At 34.5% G+C, this 20,131-nt stretch overlaps 2 protein-coding genes across 3 annotated transcripts; one reads left to right on the plus strand and one right to left on the minus strand.

Annotated features, from left to right (window-relative positions):
• The first annotated feature begins 8,152 nt into the window (after positions 1–8,152).
• LOC104111732 (RING-H2 finger protein ATL60-like) lies at positions 8,153–9,998 on the plus strand. Its single transcript, XM_070177786.1, has one exon. The coding sequence runs from the start codon at positions 8,792–8,794 to the stop codon at positions 9,692–9,694; it is 903 nt and encodes a 300-aa protein (XP_070033887.1). The 5' UTR covers positions 8,153–8,791; the 3' UTR covers positions 9,695–9,998.
• Positions 9,999–10,920: 922 nt separating this feature from the next.
• On the minus strand, positions 10,921–17,199 carry LOC104111733 (ubiquitin-conjugating enzyme E2 34-like). Of its 2 annotated transcripts, none has more exons than XM_009621489.4 (10): positions 17,004–17,199; positions 14,503–14,643; positions 14,004–14,058; positions 13,533–13,571; positions 13,282–13,345; positions 13,083–13,144; positions 12,945–12,984; positions 12,088–12,115; positions 11,677–11,768; positions 10,921–11,487 (listed from the first exon to the last, which is right to left on the minus strand). In XM_009621489.4, exons 2-10 carry the CDS (start codon positions 14,557–14,559, stop codon positions 11,229–11,231), a joined length of 696 nt encoding a protein of 231 aa, XP_009619784.1. In that variant the 5' UTR covers positions 14,560–14,643; positions 17,004–17,199; the 3' UTR covers positions 10,921–11,228. The 2 variants fall into 2 exon arrangements, with proteins under 2 accessions (XP_009619784.1, XP_009619785.1); XM_009621490.4 differs by lacking the exon at positions 17,004–17,199 and adding an exon at positions 16,789–16,938.
• Between the last annotated feature and the right edge of the window lie 2,932 nt (positions 17,200–20,131).

Genomic DNA, 20,131 nt, shown 5'->3' on the forward strand with positions numbered 1-20,131 from the left:
ATATTTGTGTTCTTGAGGATTTGACGATGAAATCTAGTATTTGGATGTAAAAATGATGTTAGAACTCATGTATATTGATAAACATTAACCCAAAATATCATTAACAACTTACCTTTGTTGATTGGACTTAATTTGAGCTCAAAATTACCTCTTCGCCTCAAGAACCCTAACCCCCAATACACAAAATACTATATTTTCCCGATTTTGTATTTATAGGCCTAGATTTCTGGGTTTTGGACGCGGCCCCGAATGTTTCGCATCCCCAGTTCACTCCTCTTTGAAGCTCGGATGCGGACCCGGATGCTATGGCTGTACTTCACTGCCAGCCTTTCTTTCGGACGCGGCTCCGGATGCTTCGCATCCCCAGTTCACTCCTCTGCCAGCCTTTGGTAATTTGGTCTTAACTTCTTGTAGGAATATCCAAATGAAAAACAGTTTGAAGAGTTAGAAAATAGAAAACTAGACTCGAAAATTTTTTATTTTATAGGTTGTACATTGCATAACGCTTTATATATATATATATATAGATATGCTCATTCAAAGTTAGGTCTTGTGTATACTCATTTGGAACTTTAGTCTATCATGTAATTTCAAACTTGATTTGTTCCAAGGGCTCTCCTTATGCCCTATATTACTTCAAATACACCTCATACACTTATTATCATATTCAATTAATATCCATCATATTTATAGTCCTCGTCTGCACACAAAATAGTTGTTACATACACAATTCACATTTTCTTTTAAAATATCACAAATATATATAAATTAATACATGATATATATATTTGCAAAGGTCAATACAACTGATGCACTAAGTATTTACATACTTTAAAAAACTAAGTACTACTAAAACACATGTTCTTACTTTTAAAAAAAAGCATCTACAGGTCATTATTTCTAATCTAATAACAACCCAAAAAGTAAATCTTCTTCTAGTAGCCTGATCTTTAGATGAACCATATTGTTAGCTATGTTGCTTTACTCATCCTCATCCTACTAAAAAAGATAAATTATAATTATATTTTTTATAAAAGAAAACTATAAAGTAAACAAGTACATATCAAAAAAGAAAAATTTGGGCAGCAATGAATGATATAAAAAAGTTCTTATAACCAAGCTAAAGCTAAGAAATCATCAAATAAGAACCAACACCATATAACATAAAAGAAGAGAGCTAACTACCTACTATAGAAATCCTACCATGTACTATATATGGTTGTTAGATTTGTAGTGGCCCAAATTTCAGGGCCTGACTAATCAATTTTTCAGTACCAGGACGAGGACAAATAACAATTTCAAGTAGCTTTCAAGGCACTCCAATTTTTTTCTTTATCAAACTATTAAGCAAAACTATGCTCTTTCTCTGTTGTAGTGATCTTTTCTGCTACAGTGCACAATTGTAATTTGTAAAGGTAGGGGGACTGTTCACAAAATAAAATAGTTATAGCCTATTGATGTATTTCTATTTAACTTGTAAAATTTTTAGCATCCACAGTTGTGTATATCACATAAACGAGCACAGAAAGCATAGCATGTTATGGCCATAATATCTCAATTTGGCGATTTTGCATAACACCACAAAATCACATTATATCTGCATTCTTTATTTTCTTCTAATTTTTTCTCTCCAAAGTATAAGACACTCTCTGTATATGACTTTAGTCTACAATTTTTTAAAGGCCCAAAATCAAGCGATTTCTCTTTTTCTCTTTTAGTTCGAGTGTTTAAATGAAAAATTCGGACAAGTTTAAGAGGCGGCGTATGTATTCAACCAAGAATTTAAGATACTTATACCCAATTAAGTACTTCACTAATAAAAGACAATCACAGAAATTGATTTTTCATAATTTAGTGAAGAAGCAACCGGGTAAAGAAATTGAAGATAAAGTTCTTACTGGTTCTTCTCCGATCAGCAGCAACATGACGCAACAAGGAGGACGCAGCAGGGGAAGGGCTCTTTCAAGTAGAACTGATAAGAAAAACCCTAGCAAGAATGGTTACTAGAGAGTGAGCTACAAGCAGGGGCGGCCCAAGGGTCAAGCCACTAAAGCAAAGGCTTTAGGCCCCCAAATTTTGAGGGCCCCAAATCTTTCTTTTATTTTTCTACTCGTATTTGTATTGAAACCCCGACTAATCTAGATTCGTACCGCGTAAGACCTAGTAAAAGAGAGAACACGTTTTAACAGAATTTTTTTTAACCGCAGGACTCGAACTCAATATATTTAATTAAGGTAAGTTGGATCAAATACATCTCACAACAATCTTTAGGGTAGTCAAGATAACTTTTAATTTAGTAGTGATGTAACCGTTTGAGCAAAAAATACAGAAAGAGAATCACTCCTCCTAAACCCTTGTCGCGAATATAAAACTTTTTTATTATTTAAATTTTACGAGTGACATCATTAGTGAGGTATCTATATGAATTTGGTTATATTATCTAAGATCAACAATATCTTAGGAGAGACTAAATTATTTATAAAAGAAACTATTAACAACTTATGTTAGGCCAAAATTCTATACTTTTAGCACATTACTCGCCCTATATTTTATTGGTTTAAGTGAGTTATTGTGCGACAATTGCGCTAAATTATGTTGTTCTATGTGTAGAAATATCGGAATGAATCATCGATATTATGATAAATTTTTTTCCTTCTGAAAGGCCCCAAATTAAAAATTGGCTTTAGGCCACCAATTTTCTTGGGCCGCCCGTGGCTACAAGTCCGAGAAAAGTAATTAAAAGGCGAAAGGTTTGCCGCGTTTAATTTTGGCGGAAAATTGAAAAAATTTATGCCACAGCCCACGCATCTCATTGGCAATTTAACGTGCATTGCCAACAAAAATTTTTATTGTTGCCAATTCTCTTTATAATTTAATTTTATTATGTTAAAAATTCTAATTTTTGCAACAACTAAAATTAGTTGTTGCCATTTATTAAAATTCGGCAACAATACTATAGTTGTTGCTAGAAGGTTGATGCCATTTTTAAAATTTAAAATTTATTATCTAAATCATAGCATATGGCAACAAAATTAACATGTTTGCCAACAAGAAAATTTTGTTGCCAAAAAATCTATTCTATAGCAACAATTTTATCGAGTTGTTGCCATTTATCCATTTGTTGCAAATTCCATAGTCGCCAGTATGAAGCTGGTTTCTTTCGATTTTGAGGTTGAATTCTTTCACTTTCGAACCGAATTTTCAACGTCGAGTCCTGAATCAGCAAATTCAGTGCCTAATTCAACTAATTTCATCAAACTCGAATCGAAGCCAACGATTTCAAGCTTCGATTACAAGAAACCTCAAATGATCTTCTTTTCTTCTTGAGCAATGACAAAAAATAAAAGAATAAGACGGTAAAAAAACCTTCAAATTTGGTCGTAAAAATGCTCTGAGAACTCTGAGTTTGGCAAGAAAATTACTCTGGCGGCCTTTCTTTTGTTAGGCAAATCTGGAATGAAAAATACAGCAAAAGGGAAAATAAAAAAAAAGAGTGTAATTGAATTCCTTAATTTAAGGCGCTAATCCGTGAATTGAAGGTGCTTAACTGAATCCCTTAATGAAATGTATATAAATCATAAAGAATATATATGTTACCTTTGGTAAATAAACTTTAGAAAATCTGGTTACTTAAGTTTGATATACAGTATATAGAGAAGGGGACGTTCATACTCGGCCCAAGTAAATAATTATGTTTGCTAAGTTACAAATCCACTTGCACTCAAAAAGCTAAAGTCGTGTAGAAGGTTAGAAAAAGATCATGCTTAATGTTTATCTTATAGACGGCCAAGGGGATGACACAGTTGTTGATTCATAAAAATAACAACATTAAGATTTTAGCTTAGGATACTCAGTACAATATTCAATGTGAGTCCATCTGCTACAACTTTGTAGATTTATACAACATTTTTGTGGTTGTACACTCTCACAAGCTGCCTGGACCATTAATTAACTTAAATTGTAGTTCGTAAGTTATTAAGAAACTAGACTAAGCCCATCCGAAACACTTAAAACAACATAATTTAAAGAGAGAATTCTACAACTTTTTGTATAGTTGATTTTTACCATGCTGAATCCAAAAATTTAATTCGAATGGCTTGAGCTCAAGAAAGCTTGGATTATGTATATCCAGAGTGGTTGATAGAAGAATGAAGAGTGAGTTATTGAGGAACAGTAACGTAACAGCCAAGAATAATGATCACAAATTAATATCTATTGGGTCTATTCCATGTGCATATTTGCTGCCTTTGCAATAGGGACAGACCATAAATAAAACAATAAAACTCGTCAATTTTGTTTCAGTCTCCATCACTAAACAGTTGTTATTAAACACCCATGAGAGTAAGCAACAAACTTCAGATCACTTTATGCAAGCACACATGGATTCGAGATTTAAACTCTATGGATAGAGGTCATTTGGTACGCGGACTAATTTATCTCGGGATTATAATCGCAGGATTATAATCCCTACACTAATTTATCCCACTTGAAAAGTGGGATAAAATAATACCAAGTTTAATGAGATAAGATGAGATAAAATGAATATTCAGGATTAAGTCTTTGATTAACGATATAAATTTATTCCGGGATAAATTTATACAGTCAATCAAACATGGTATAAATTTAGTACCACCTTATCCCGTACACTAAACGACCCCTATGGGTTCAATATCTGAGTATTTTAACATTGAACATGTTATAAGTTATAAATTAATAGCTACTATTTATTATAATATTAATGAATTTTTACACATAAATTATGATCCGCATCAAAAGCATTGTACTAGGTTCAAATAAACCCGATACGATAAGGCTAGATACGCCCTATGCATGCATGTGCTGGAAATGATCTTTTTGTTGAAGAAAAGAAATGAAAGGAAAAGAAAAGAGTAGAAAGCCTAGAATAGGAATAGGAGCAGGCTTAGGGAAGAGATGAGTGGGTTTGGAGTTAGGAGGAAAAATAAATTGGCAAACATCATGTTGTCCATAACTCTTGTGCTAACAAATAGTACTAATTTAATAGCAATCATATTAATACGCTGAAATCTCGGAATGGCCAAGGATTCTTTTTGACTTTCTCCGCTTCACAAATCATGGCACACATAACGTTAGTTTGGTGCCGAATCCACCAATGCCCATACTTCATCGCTATAAGGAAAAACCAAAAGAAAACAACACACACTTAACAGTTATAGGAAGATTCACTATTAACTAATCACCAACAACATATACATATCGAATTTAAAATACTGAAATGTTTATTTTAGGTATTCAAACTTAACAATTATAGAATGAGGTCTCTTATCGTGCAACCATTGTTGAAGTAGGGAAAATAACTTATATAGTTATAGTAAAGCTGTTCTAACTATCTGATAGAGCGAAGTTAGATAACACACAATAATTCATAAATTAATCTTTAGGGGGCTGGATTGCCTAGCTTTTGCTCCAACCAAATTGAAAAAAAAAAAAAAAAGTCCTTGAGTCAGATAATTCTCCTTTTGGTCAAAAAGACGTTCAAACTCTGTGACATTTTGGCAAAAGAAATTAATGAGGTTCATCGTTCAGGTAACAAGCCAGTATTTCTTTTCTAGAAGAGTCAATACATCTCATTGAACCAGGGGTGGCTCGAGGGGAGGCTAGTAAAGCTTTTGCTTTAGGCCCCCTAAATATTGGGGTCCCAAAAATATTTTTAGTCGTGGATTTACTATCTTATTGTCGTTTAAACAATATTGAAGTTTATAGAAAAAAGAAAACAAAAATACTAAATCCTTATAAAGAAAGACTATCTATTTTTTAACAATAGAAAAATATTTAGAACTTTGAATTAAGATACTCAAATCTTCATATTGATAAATAACATTATTTTACAATAAGATCAAACGTAACCAATTGTAAATACGTGGCTAACATCTTATTAACTTAAATTTTCTTACCAATGTGAATATTAATATTATATTTTATAAGATAACTATACTATAGACAAAAAGAAAGAAAGAAAAAAAGGAACCAATGCAATATTACATACTATATTTTACAAGATAACTATACTATAGATAAAAAATAAAATCAAGGCCCTTAATTAAAGTTTGGTTTTAGGCCACGAATTTTATTGAGACGTCTTTGCGTTGAACTAATATTACATAATTTATAGCTGCATAACTTACAACTTTTAGATAATAATCTAAAAATAAGAGTACCATTCTCAATGAAATTTTAGACCACGGAAAAAGAGACATATATAACTCATAAGCATTAATAGAAATGAATTTTTTTTGTTTCGACGAATCCTTTTGAGTTTTGAATATTCAACTCACTACTGGGGTTCACTGCCTACGGGCGTGGCATCCTCAACCTCCACTACTCATTCCTTATTGGGTTGTTTGGTTGGATCAATAAATCATAAGTTGTACTTATGATTTGTTTGGTGAATGATATTAAAATAAGATATGCAATGTACAACTTAAAGTATGTCTTTGATTTTAAATTAAATAAATTTAAGTTTTAATTTTAATCTTAAGAACGAATGCAGATAAGACTATTGGCTGAAGAGCAATCGTACCATTTTACTAGTCTTATTCTTATCAATTAATTAATCCTTGAATTGTTATCTTTCTTCTACCATTGAATGTTGTATAAAATTATATCAAAATTCCAATATAAAATTACTGTTAATACTTTTAAATAAGTAAACGAACCCTAGGCTCCCTAATTTTATTGGTTACATAAGCAGTGTCAGACCAAGAATTTTGTGCAAGCGGGTTCAATCTTAGAAGTACATAATTTTAGTCGTAAAATGATAGTTGTCAAGTGGGTTCAAATAAAATATTTATACAAAATTTACACAGTTTTAATCCTAATTTATACATATACACAGTATTATTTTTTGGTGAAGCGAGTTCAACTGAACCCGCTAGCCACCACGTGGGCCCGTCATTGTACATAAGTCTTAAGGGGTCATTTGGTGCAAGGGATAAAGATAATAATCCAAGGATAAAATTTAAAATAGTATTCATCTCATATTTGATTATAGATATTAGCTAATTTCGGGATAAATTTTACATTAAAATGTTGGAATAAATTATCCCATATAAACATGGGATATGTAATCCTATTAAGAATCCTGATTTATCCCACTATTGTACCAAACCATCCCCGAGAGAATCTCGACACAACTTCTCTTTTAGCTAATGGTTGTTGCGTTTAACCCAAAAATAGATTTCTCGATCAAAGTCAATATCTAGAAGAAATCGGGTTACTGATAACCAAGATTTACTTCACTTTCCCAATAATTTAAAGAATAAATCAAGGAATGGAAATAATTGACAAAAAAAATATGAAACAGATTAATAATCACTCCCAAAATTACGGTTAGAACCTTGAGAATAAAGTAAAGAATGATTACATAAATTTCAATAATTATCTAATATCATTACAAATGAGGTTTCAGTCCTTATATAAGAGCATACAATTATAACGGTTCCCTTACTTAATTCGGGCTCACTAATGATATTAATTGCCTTGATTGTTCGTTACCATATACAATTGTAACGGAAATATTTATGGCTAAAGATTTCTTGTAACCGTATTGATTTCTCTTCCTTATTTATGACAGGATCGTATATCTTTCCTTTTTGACAGCCTTTATTCATTTCGTTCCCGTTTCCCCTTTTACAGCTGTCAGGTCCGGCTCTTTTCTCAGTGTAACCCCGTAGGTATTCTTACCGTGCCTTTTCCGCATTCTTTAACTCATCTAATTAAGACCGTTACTTGTCATTTTATTGATAGTCCACATACCATGCCCTGTCACCTCGTTAATAGTCCACGTGTCATGCCTTTTTTTCACTAATACATGTTGTCACTTTGAAATTTTAAGACGAATCTAGTGGGTAAGATAGGAGTTCGGCCGAACATAGTATTCCATATGTCCCAATTTATATGGCGGAGTCGAATTTCAAAAGTCAAATGCATATTAAGTAATAATAGTTAGCAATTCAAAATATATAAAATGCATATGAAAAAATTGGGATTAAAAAAAACTTATTTTAACTCTCGAAAAAAACTCATTGTACTTCGCCATTAAACCATGGTCAGAGCAGAAGCTTCCCCGGTAATTGTTGAAGTGATAAAGGAAAGTGTTAGAGGGTACTTGTTTGTTTGAAGTTTGAAATCTTGTTCGTCGTTTCATCTATTCTACATTATAGTAGTACTACTCATTCTAGACGCCGCAGCAGCCTTTGGTGAGAGTCTTTCCCTGACCATTTTCCTCATTGACTCCTCTTTCCTAAATATCCCTTCCACTGTCATTTTCCTAAAGAATCTACACACTTTCTTCTATTTCCTAATTCTGCCGTTTGTCTCCTTCTTAAGACCAAACTTTTATCTTCTTCAATCTTCACACCTCAAGTAATAGGTCGTAGCATCTCTAGTCCCAGCTCCCATTTTATATGCCAACTACAGCTAAATCTTCCATCATCTTTTCCCTTTCTACTGTGTTCTTTCACAACTTTTTCCTACTTAGTTTTCATTCTCAGAAAGTTTATAGACAATACGAGAAATTTCCTTTCTGGGTTTATTCTTAAAACCCAAAATTCTGCTTCATTTCTTATAACTCTGACACTTGGGTTTTATTTGCCTTGATAATATTTCTTTAGGTTTTAATTTCAGTTGTCAGATCCTAATTAAAACTTAATAATCTTCCATTATTCCTTTTTCGCCCTTTGTTGCTTGTAGCAGCACCGGCGAAAAATCCCAGTTTGTTCTTGTTTCTGGTTCTTAAAATAGTTGTCTGAAAATGGAAGATGCTTCACACACCCCTGGTAAAATAGACGAGTCAGGTATGTTTGAGCTCACTGGAAAGATAATGGTGGTAGCTATTGTACTTATCTTACTTGTGATAGTCTTCGTTTTCTTATTCCACCTTTACTCAAAATGGTTCTGGAACCGCCGCCGTCAAGTAGACGGTGGCAACCCTAACGCCAGCACACGGCGGCGGCGCGGCTTCAACTTTTCTTCGGCCAGTCATCATCAAGAAGTGAATAATGTTACATCCGCTCTCCGCCGGGGCCTGGACCCCACACTCCTAAAAACTATTCCCGTAGTTTTATTCAATCCTAAAGAATTCAAAGATGGATTAGAATGTGCTGTTTGTCTTTGTGATGTATCTGAAGGTGAAAAGGCAAGACTTTTACCTAAATGTAATCATGGATTTCATGTGGATTGTATTGATATGTGGTTTCAATCTCATTCCACTTGCCCTCTTTGTAGAAATCCTGTTTCCAATATATCTTCTGATGATCAGAATCCCACCTCTGCTGTGGAAGAAGAGAATTCAGTTTCTATAGAGGTGGCAAATTTCCCAACTAATATCTTGTTTTGGGGAAATGAGACTCAAGTGAGCAGTTTGGAGGACTCTTTACAAGGTCCTAATTCTTCTTCTTCTCACGCGCCTTGTCCTCCACCACCACCACCACCATCATCATTGTCGTCGTCATTTGCCTCTACGAGTGATAGGCGTTGTGTAGCATTGGTAATTGATATTCCTAACCAGACAAATGAAGCAGAAGATGAACAGAAATCTCCAATAATGTCCACAAGATTGAGGTCTTTGAAAAGGCTCTTGAGTAGGGATAGAAGGGTTAATCCTTCTAGTCCCGGAATTGTGGATGTAGAACAAGGAGGCAGAGGCCAGAGCTAGTAAGAATTCATATTTTTCGATCGGTAGTTTCTGGTGCTTGCTATAGAATGGTATCTCCAGAACTCTCATTCACTTGTTCAAAGTTTTTGATTCTTGATGCAGATGTAAAGGTTGAAACATTCATCTGCATATAGGCAGGGAATATATTGTATATGTGTAAACAATGCAGTGGGCTTCTCTGTTTGAGAATGGAGCAATCTTTCTCTTACAGAAGAGTATTTTCAGTTATTTCGATGACTGTTAGTTTTCTTATATTTTCTGGCTGCTACAATGATATGATCACAGTTTCAGCTTTCTTTCTTCATATGAATTTTGTCTGTTTCAGCAATCACTTCTAAATTTATGCTGTGGAAAGTTATAACTGAAGGCTTATAGTTGTGGACACCCAAATCTAAGATCACACCGTATTTGGCCTAAAAGTACATGGATTATTTGGTTTAAGAAATGAACCTTGAGCTTAACTCAATCTCTAAGCTGGCTCACGAGGTGAGGATTGTCCATTGAAGCTAGCTCACGAGGTGAGGATTGTCCATTGAAGCTAGTTCACGAGGTGAGTCCAAAATAATATAAAGAGGCAAATAATCCATCCCACTCCGATGTGAGAATCTAACAATTAGGTTGTCTTGTTTGTCTTTGTGAAGTCTGTAAGGGTGAAAAGGCAAGCCTTTTGCCAAAAGAGAATCTAACAAATAAAATGTGTTGTTTGTCTTTGCGTAGTCTTTGAAGGTGAATAAGGCAAGTGCTTTGCCACAAGAAAAGAAAAATTATCCTGACTATTTGGTGAGGATTGGCGCATGACTATTTTATGGGAAATTAGATTTTCTCTTCTAAACTTGCATTTTACCAAATTTTATTGTAACCACAACAGCTTGCCAGGGTATTTTTTCAATCATTGAACAAAAGTATCCTTCAATACTTCTACATAGTTTAGGTTCAAATATTCAACGTAGTGGTACATACACACTGCACATTTTTTTTTTTGTGTGTGTATTACACTAGTGTTTTGGGATGCTAATTCACATTCTCACGTTTAAACAAGTATTAGGAAGACTGATCAACCTCCAAAGGGAAAAAGAAAAAAAAAAAGCACTAATACAGAATAGATTTTTAAGGGAAGTACGTAGATTAGTAGATTGCATTCCTGAACAAGCTCGATAACCATAACTCCTACCGCCGAAAAAAAGTACCAAAGAAAAAGACTATTTTCCAAACAGTAGAGGTAAAAATAAGGAAAACAAACACCATTTGCAACTCTGTGCCCTTCACTACGTATTACAACACAGAATTTCATATTAGACGTGACAAGACACTACTAAACTAGAAAAGGAAAACACATCAGCTAGACTTTAGAGATCAGTTTGATCTTCACTAGGGCCATGCCTATACATTCCTGATAGGTATATGAAAAACCTAGAACATTTTGCACTAATCAGTAGTAACCCAGATAAGGAATACACAACCACAGATTTCTGGATGCTTTGTTCTACAGCGTAACACAATAATATGTTTCCTGCCTAATGGAAATCAATCACCATCAAAGCTGAAGTAGAGGCAGAGCCATTACAACGCCAAAAATTGATACTAGCAATAGCAATAACCAAGTTGGGCAAGATTTCCTCTGTTGGTTTTTCATGTCTTTATGGGGTTCTACTTTATTCAGACCATCCAACAAGGGTGTAGAATTTTCTGCTTGTGTTGGCATGGTTGACACCTGCTCCTGAACAGGATGCACCAGGAGCTGCTGCTCTTCATACTTCTCCACATATTCTGGAAACAATTTTCTAAAGGTTGGGCTGTCATAAAAATAATTAGTAAGTTAACTGGGATCAAATAAAAGGCGCAGTTAAAACAATTCACAATATTATGAAAATAGTAGATCAATTTCTCATGAAACGGATCTTGTACTGTGGGAACTATACAGCTTAAGGCGATTATCTGAAACATTTACAAGGTATGTAGCATCGGGCTTGCAGTTGACTCACTTTTTACAATTGAAAGCAAGTGAAGCCTTAGCAAGCTTCTGTTTCTCAGCAACTGTTGTTGTTACACTGCCTGTGGTAGGACTGTTGTCCATCTGTATGAAATGCATGGGTAGACATAAAAGTTACCATTAATGCAAACGAATGCTTCACAAAGCAAAAAGAGATTGTAAACAAAGGAATTATGGAAGATTATTTCATGGATTTAGTCGTCTATGGTTTTCAAGATAGCACCAACATGCATTGTGGATAATGCAGGCGTCGAATATGGAAATTTCCACAAAAAGGGACAGAGACAGAAGAATGTAAAACTGTCATGAAAATGAACATGAACTAAAAGAAAGAGCACAACCCAGAAAACAATAAGTGATGAGACGGAATGCAGATCCTTTGTATGACTTGCAGGAACTTTACCATAAATGAGAGCAGTCCCGTGAGTATGCTGCATGGGAAATAGAGGAAATCAGTTCAAATGAAAAAAAGGAATTATGCAGCCAACATAAGAACTGTAAGCACGTTCATCTTTGTAGAACAATTAAGAGGACATGCCTTCGCTGTTTTGTTCTGAAAAGTAATCAGAAAATTTTTTGGATCATATTTTAATTATAAAAAATAATAACAAAAAAGTAGAAACAAGTCTGGTAAGCAAATAAAGTTCTTCCAACAAATTTTACTGAATAGTAGCCCCAAGGGCTTTGGTCTAGTGGTAAGAGTGCAGCGCGTAACATGTGATCACGGGTTCGAACCCTGCCGTAGACAAAAGTCTAGTATTTAAGTGGAGAAGGGTACAAAGGTGGGCCATTATCCACCGAATTTCAAACATTGCGCCACTGGCCCTCGGAATCTCTCGGTTATCAAAAAAAGGAATTGACTGAAAGCAGAGCTATGGAGGAAGAAAACAATGGGAAACGGTGGGGGTGAAGGGGATGCCTAGGTTGAGGCTTTGTATGGGTAGAAGTGAGGCGAGAATTGCGGTGAAAAGAGAGAAGTGGTTCTGAAAAGCAAATGTTTCATTTCTTATCTTTAATTTGTTTTTATTCCTTTAACGCTGAATTCCAAAGGTTTTACAAGTTATACACCTCTTTCTAATAAGTAGGAAGAGGTGAAACACATTTTTTAATTATAAAACAGGTTTTATTCAATTCAAAAAATGTCCCTTATTCTCATATTTTCAGAAAAAATTAAAGTTCTTGTACCATATAGGCCCTAAAGCAACTATTTCCAGACAAATCACCATATTTTATCTTTATAAGTATATTGTAATTTATTACCTTGACACAGACCACATAGGGTTCCAACTCTCTGGGTGAACTGTGAAGCAATAAATATGCCAATTGAAGGTCAGGAACATGGAATCCTCTCGAAGCAACAAGCAATTGTAACTAGAATGCAACTCCAAAAACACTTACAGTCACTCATAGATAAACAGATTTTCTTTTGCGTCATAAATCTTCCATTTGGAGTAACCATGCTACAGACGAAGCAAACATAGTTGAGGTGATTCCAAAAAAAAAAAAAAAAAAAATACAAAAAGGAAAGCCTTATAGAGATACATTGCTAAAAGAGAAACAAGTCCGGGAATATCAAACTGATCTGAGCTTAGATTACCTGATTCCTGGAGGTTTAAATGGATATTCTGGAGGAAACTTAATCTTCCCATAATAATATCCACCTTATTATTGGAGTTGGCGGCATTTCACAAGCAACAACCACAAGAGCAAGAATAACTCAGAGAAAAATGAGAAAAGTATTCGGAGGTGACAAAAAGATAGTGAAAACGGGGTCTAGGAAGAAGACCGCATCACCTAACAGTGTTAGTTCATTGCACAATAAATACCAAAGTTAGAGAAAGTAGAAACCTGCAAAGGGTGTTCCTTCACTCCCCTCCAACACGTAATCTGGACATGAGATTTAGGTAAAAGTAGGAATATTAGGAAAAACAGGTAATGAGTTATCTGATGAAAAGAATCTAAAAGAAGATCATTACTGGCAAATAAGCCTATTAGCCTAGTAAAACAATATGTATTAGAAGAAGAGCATCAGATTACATGCCAATTTCATTCCTAATCAGATTGCATTATCGACAGTGCATTTAGGTGATTCAAGCCAAGTTCATTCCTTATTAGACTGCATAACCAACAGTGTGTTTAGATGCATGGCACGCAAAGAAGAAGAAACAAATATTCATACAGAGGAGGTATCAAGAGGAAAAAGAATAAAACAAAGCTTACTTATAATAAAAAGGAACTACACAAAGTTCATACAATTCTAAAGGTTTAACCGAGTATATTGAGAAATACAGGTATAGAGAACAAGCAGTAGGGACTTACGCCACTCAAGAATATCATTTGGAGAAGGGCGGGCCACAACATGGGAGACAGGTTCCTGCAATATAACAAGCTTCATCAGTTTCGGAGGAATCAGAGCACAGTAGAAAATGTCCAAACACAGCAAAGAAGAGACCAGTTGACAAAGCCATAGGAGATGCCATCCAGTATCAAGTCAATGAAATAAAACTTAGCTCTTAGTTGTGACATAAATTAAGATACAAGTGTCAAACTTTCACATCTGGCAAGTGGCAATGGGGAGGAGAAAAGCGAACTTCAACTAAGTTAACAAATGCTAATGACAAATTTAGAGTGGTAATGTCATGAGGGGTAAGAAGATGAAAGTCACAAGTAGGGTTCATAACATGTAAGATCCAATGTGGTTGACCAACGCTTTAAGTAGCGAGACTGTCTTCCTCATTCATGGGAGAGTAAAGGAAGTTGTTTGGTAATGCAACAAATTTATGTATAATATATTCCCAGCAGCAAAAAGGTTACATACTTTACAAAGTGCTCTATATTCCTTCTGGAGCCGCTTTACACATGCCTTTTCTGCCATATCTAAGCTTCAAAATGGAAGAAAACTACGAGATGATCCTTGGAAGCTTCACTTATTCTCTTGACTGCAAAGAAATGCCACCACCTGTAAACATAAGAAATTAAATAAGCAATTTTAATTTAAGGAAACCCCAAAGTAAGAAGGGTGTTAGTATATGAGACTTGAAGAAAACTTGAGTCGATAGCAATCAATGCAGACTGCAGACCATAAAGAAAGATGGTAAAGCCATTAGCTATGTGAATTCCATTTCTTAATTTTCTTATCCCCTCCAGCTAAGCATGGCCATCAATTCCACAAGAACAAAGGCTTAGAAACAGTGGTGAAACGAGGAATTGAAGGGATCCTATGAACCACAAGGAATCCTATATGTGAAAAAAGGACCCTAATAACTCTAATATTAAGCTAGCTAGGGTTCCTAATCTAGCCACTCAATAAACTAACTTAAACAAAAAGGGAAATTCATAGACTAATTAAAAGGAAAGTAATAATCTTCAAAGAAGTCATAAAATAAGAAGGAAACAAATATAAAGTACCTGAAAACTGTTAACCAAAATACTAATAAGATTGGGATTCACTCCAATATGAACAGTGTTTTCTTTTGCCTCTATTCCTGCTCAGTTGGAATTGACTTTGCCTCACCAAGCCCTCGTGTTAAGGCATGATCTTTTATTCCAACCTTCCATTTTTTGAAAATCGATTTTGATTCTTCTTAGACTTTCGTAAAGCAACACAATTTTACGTGATTAAATCAAACAATAAGCTGTTTATGGCTGAATACTAAATCAAGACCCTATGGAAGGAGCGTGGCATATCGCCATAGTCATGTCAAATCAATAAATAGAAGCTGTTCTGGGGATTGGGCATCTTTGGAGATGGCTGATCACCCCTAGGCTGAAGGTGCTGGTGTCCATCCTTTGTACTCATACATCTATTGCATATGAACAGGTACAAAGCCAAGAAAAGTACAATCTATTACCACACATGAAATTTTAGTGAACCTAAGTCTTTCAAGCTACCTTGAGAACCACATTATCTAGTTGTTCAGTGTTCACAATATTTTATACTGCTTGTTCAAGAGCCTGACTTGCTTCACATGATTGTCTCTAAATGGGGCATGTCTCACTCAAGACAACTTAATCAAGAGGAACATCACACTAGTTAACAAATGCTACAGGTGCCAACAACAGTCAGAAAGTGTAAACCACCTATTCCTCCACTGCTCAGTTGCAAAAGAAACTTGGAACTTCTTCTACACTACCTTTGGTCTGAAATGGGTTATGCCACAATCAATAAAGCAAGCTTTCGAAAGTTGGTATTTCTGGAGAGTTGACAAATACATCAGAAAAATCTGGAAAATGGTGCCAGCTGCAATTTTTTGGTGTGTTTGGAAAGAAAGGAACCGAAGGTGTTTTGATGGCATTTCAACTCCACTCTACTCCCTCAAGGTTGCGTGTTTAGTTAACTTATTTAGCTGGAACTATCTTATTACCCCAGTTAATAGTGCTGATATTTTTGTGGATTTCATTAGCTCCCTGATAGTAGCACAGGCTTTTGTAATGGAGCTAATTATCCTATCTCTTTTGTACTCTTTGCATCTTTAATGAATCTAATTTACTTCATAAAAAAAAGAGCCTGACGAATAAATTTTATAAAAGCAAAAAGAGAAAACAGCTAAGGTACAAGAGTAAAAAGACTGCTATATATTCTCTAGATCCCAATTGAACCACAAACCAGATATAGAATCATCCACTATACTATGGCAAAAGAAATATCAATGTGCTTTTACTCTGTCTGCTTCAGAATCATTTGCCAGCCCGTTCCCCCTCATGGATATCATAGCAAAGAAAGGTTAAAGCTTTGCGTGCTAGCAAACACAATAAATAATCAGACTCACAAGTACAACCTAATTCTGTTCTCTCCGACCTCCGTAATTCACCATTGCTAACAGTCTGATTTTGCTTTCCTTAACCACCTAAAAAGATATTTTTTCTAACTTGTACGCGTATATATTATAAATACTTTTAAGCTTATGTTGCATATTCAAGTTTCAAACAAGCCCAATTCTCAGCAATCACATATTCACATCCGATGGACCAAACAAACTCCAATATAGTCCACATAAATCCAAAATTATGCAGACTTCATAGCACAGGACAAAATTCAACAAATTAGATTGCAAAATAACCCGCAATTAAAGCATAATACGTAATTAAAGTACATTATTCTCACCGCAGCAATACAAGATGTCGAATTAATAGACTAGCGACGGGACAACAAAAACCAATTTTCCGAAACACACTCGTCGACAAACAAAGAAAATCAAATTCGTATAGTAGTAAAAACAAAAAAAAATGATGAATTGAGGATATAATTAGATAGTCGAAATGAAGAAAAGCAATGACACGTGAACGTATAAATAGAGAAAAATGAGGAGAAGAGATTACCGAAGATCGAGCAAGAAATGGAACGCAAGAAGAGAATTAATCTCAAATCTGACGTGCTTGATCTGTAGTGAGGAGTGGCCCAGTTCAAAAATAAGTTAGCTTTGACCCCTCTTTCTAATGAAATTCGCAGGACTTGTCTGACTCTTTTCCTTTTGCAGCCGACTCTCCTTTTGTTGGGATGAACGTTTAATTCAATAATAATAGTAACAAGTACAATCCGGAGCTGACTTTTTCCTATTTGGGGAAAAGGTACAATTTGGCTTTTAAACTGTATTTCGTGTTTGCTTAATTTTGTCATTTATTAATATAAAAATTAAGGACACATTGAGTCCAAAAAAGCCACATTTTGGTTCCGGATTTTGTTTCAGAGTCCGGAACCAAAATGTGACTTTTTTGCACTCAAAGCACAAAAATAGATTGAAAAAACAACTGATGACCATTTTATGTATAGCGCATGAATTGCATACGCTATACCTTAACGGCGTCCGTTAAGGTATAGCGCATGCAATCCATGTGTTATACCTGATTTTCAAATATCGGTCAAAGTACAGGTATAGCGCATATACAGGATGCGCTATACCTGAAGTTGAAAAGACAGGTAGGTATAGCGCATCGCATATATGCGCTATACCTATATTAAAAAATGCTCAGTCTTTTTCCTCGCGGACAGAAACAAAAAAACGGTCCTCCCTTTTCTTAAAGCTTAAAGCTCCATTGGAGCCCACCCGTCCCCCCAAAAATTGTGTCCCCTCATTATTTTAGCGAGCTAACACCCGATCCAAGACGTTGTCGTGTAGTGGATCTATTTTATTGCTAGTTTCGGTGGTCAAATATTCAATTTTTCTCAATTCAAAAAATTCTAAAATGAGGTATTGCGAATCACTTTTATAGTAAAACTCATGTATATAATTATCTAATTACTTGTTTTTACTGTGTTGTATGCTTTTTGTGACCGTTTTTTAATATATTTAATTTTTTATTCGGATTAGTTTATTTATGTGCAAAAATCATGAAAATTGTATATTGTTCCTTTGTTGAATAATTAGTGTTATATGTGACTTTATTGTTGTCTAGTGCCCTTTAGTGTTATGTTGTGCCTTTTATTGTTATATAGTGCCCTTTAGCCTAGTAAAACTGATAATAAATTTTAGTTTATGTTAGTTGATGTTGTTTATGGCCATTTAGAGTAGTGTGACTTTATTGCCCTTTAGGATTCTTTAGTACTCCCTCGTCTCATATTATCTGTCATGATTCTCTTGTATACGGCTCTTAAGAAAAATTAATTAGGATAGGATTTTGACTACTTTACCCTTATTCATGTCTTAATATTTAATCTTTCTTCATTGGTATTTGAACAAAGTTAGGTGTTGTAGTATCCAAGGATAATTATTACTAAGGGTAAAAAAGAAAAAAGATAATCAATTTTGTCTTGAACTTTTAAATTGACAAATAATTTGAGACAACTATTTTTAGTAACCACGACTGATAATATGAGACGGGGGAAATATAAAATAAAAACTATGTGCCCTCATTAACTAACCTGACTAGAGTACTCAATTATGGATCAAATGTTAATCAATTATTAAGTGTTTATTAAATGTATTACTAGATAACAATCAAATATTAGATATGAATCATAAAATAATTAGTTGACAGTACAAAAGATGCACTGCCAGATTTTTGGGTAAAATATAAAAGTTAATAAACAAATCGTTGCAAATGAAATAAATTGAATATTATTTAGTATTAAGTTTGTAGTATTTTTATATGAATAATTATTAAATATATCTTGATTAGTTATGAAAATTAAATATTTAATTCTCTTATAACCTAAAAAATCTGAAAAGAAGATGACAGTTCAAACAAAATCCTGCCGTATTTTAGTCAAAAAATATAAGAAACTAACATATAAAATATTAATATAGAAAATTTATCAACCTAAGTATTTTTTATATGAATAATTATTAAATATATTTTGATTAGTTATGAAAATTAAATATTTAATTCTCTTATAACCCAAAAATATCTGGGGGAAAAATGACAGTTCAAACAAAACCCTGTCGAATTTTAGTCAAACAATATAAGAAACTAACATATAAATAATAATATATAAAATTTATCAACCTAAGTATTTTGTATATGAATAATTATAAAATATATTTTGATTAGTTATGAAAATTAAATATTTAATTCTCATAAAACCCAAAAATATCTGAAAAAAGAAGACAGTACAAACAAAACCCTACCGAATTTTAGTCAAAAAATATAAGAAACTAACATATAAAATATTAATATAGAAAATTTATCCACATACGTAATAATATAGAAACTTTATCGATTAAATATTAATATAAAAAATATCGCAATATATTTAAAGATGTTAAACGATTAAAGAGAAAAATATTTTAATTAATATTGTTTAATTTACAGACATCGTCATGGAGCTTCCCTCTGTGCATCTTGGACCTGTTGTTCGAGAGCTACTGTTGCTCTAAGGTGGCCATAGGTCTTCACATATCTGGGATGGACAGTGTCTGTCTCAGATCTTCCACCCTAGACGTATAGACGATCTTTGGGAGTTCATTAGGGACCACCCGCTTCATCCCCGTACAGTTAGACACCTTGAGCGGACAGGGTTTTGCCAGATTATAGAGATCGGTCGGTTGCAGTTCGACTGGCCCCTGATAACGGCTATGATAGAGCGGTGGCCACCAGAGACACACACATTTCATCTACCTATCGGCGAGGCTACCATCACGCTAGAGGACGTGGAGGTTCTATTCGGGTTGCCCGTTGATGGTATGACTGTCAGCTACCCGCATGCTCTTAGGGACTATACGGGAGAGGACTATCTATATATGTTGCATTGGCTCACCGGTTTCCAGCCTGCAGAGCCAACTGCTTTGAGTGGTGCCAGTCGATTGCAATTGTCGCCCGTTAGGCAGTATCTGGTGGCGCTGCACGTGGAGATTACTGACGAATCACCGCCAGAGGCTATCGACCGGCAGACGAGGTTATTGCTGCTGATGATGTTTGGTGGTATTCTGTTCCCGAACACTTCGAGAAACCTAGTTAGCTTGCGATTTCTGCATTATCTGGAGCGGCTAGATGAGTTATCTACTTACAGC

Source organism: Nicotiana tomentosiformis, chromosome 6 (genome assembly GCF_000390325.3).
Source record: "Nicotiana tomentosiformis chromosome 6, ASM39032v3, whole genome shotgun sequence".
In the NCBI taxonomy this organism is placed as follows: domain Eukaryota; kingdom Viridiplantae; phylum Streptophyta; class Magnoliopsida; order Solanales; family Solanaceae; genus Nicotiana; species Nicotiana tomentosiformis.

What these genes read in the sequence shown, in the direction of transcription:
- LOC104111732 (XM_070177786.1), top strand. Translation starts at nt 8,792, where the DNA reads ATGGAAGATGCTTCACACACCCCTGGTAAAATAGACGAGTCAGGTATG.
- LOC104111733 (XM_009621489.4), bottom strand. Translation starts at nt 14,559, where the DNA reads ATGGCAGAAAAGGCATGTGTAAAGCGGCTCCAGAAGGAATATAGAGCA. An exon ending in AATATAGAGCACTTTGTAAA is followed by an intron (nt 14,059 to 14,502) that starts GTATGTAACCTT and finishes GTTATATTGCAG; the next exon opens with GAACCTGTCTCCCATGTTGT. An exon ending in CGGGACTGCTCTCATTTATG is followed by an intron (nt 11,769 to 12,087) that starts GTAAAGTTCCTG and finishes CATTTCATACAG; the next exon opens with ATGGACAACAGTCCTACCAC.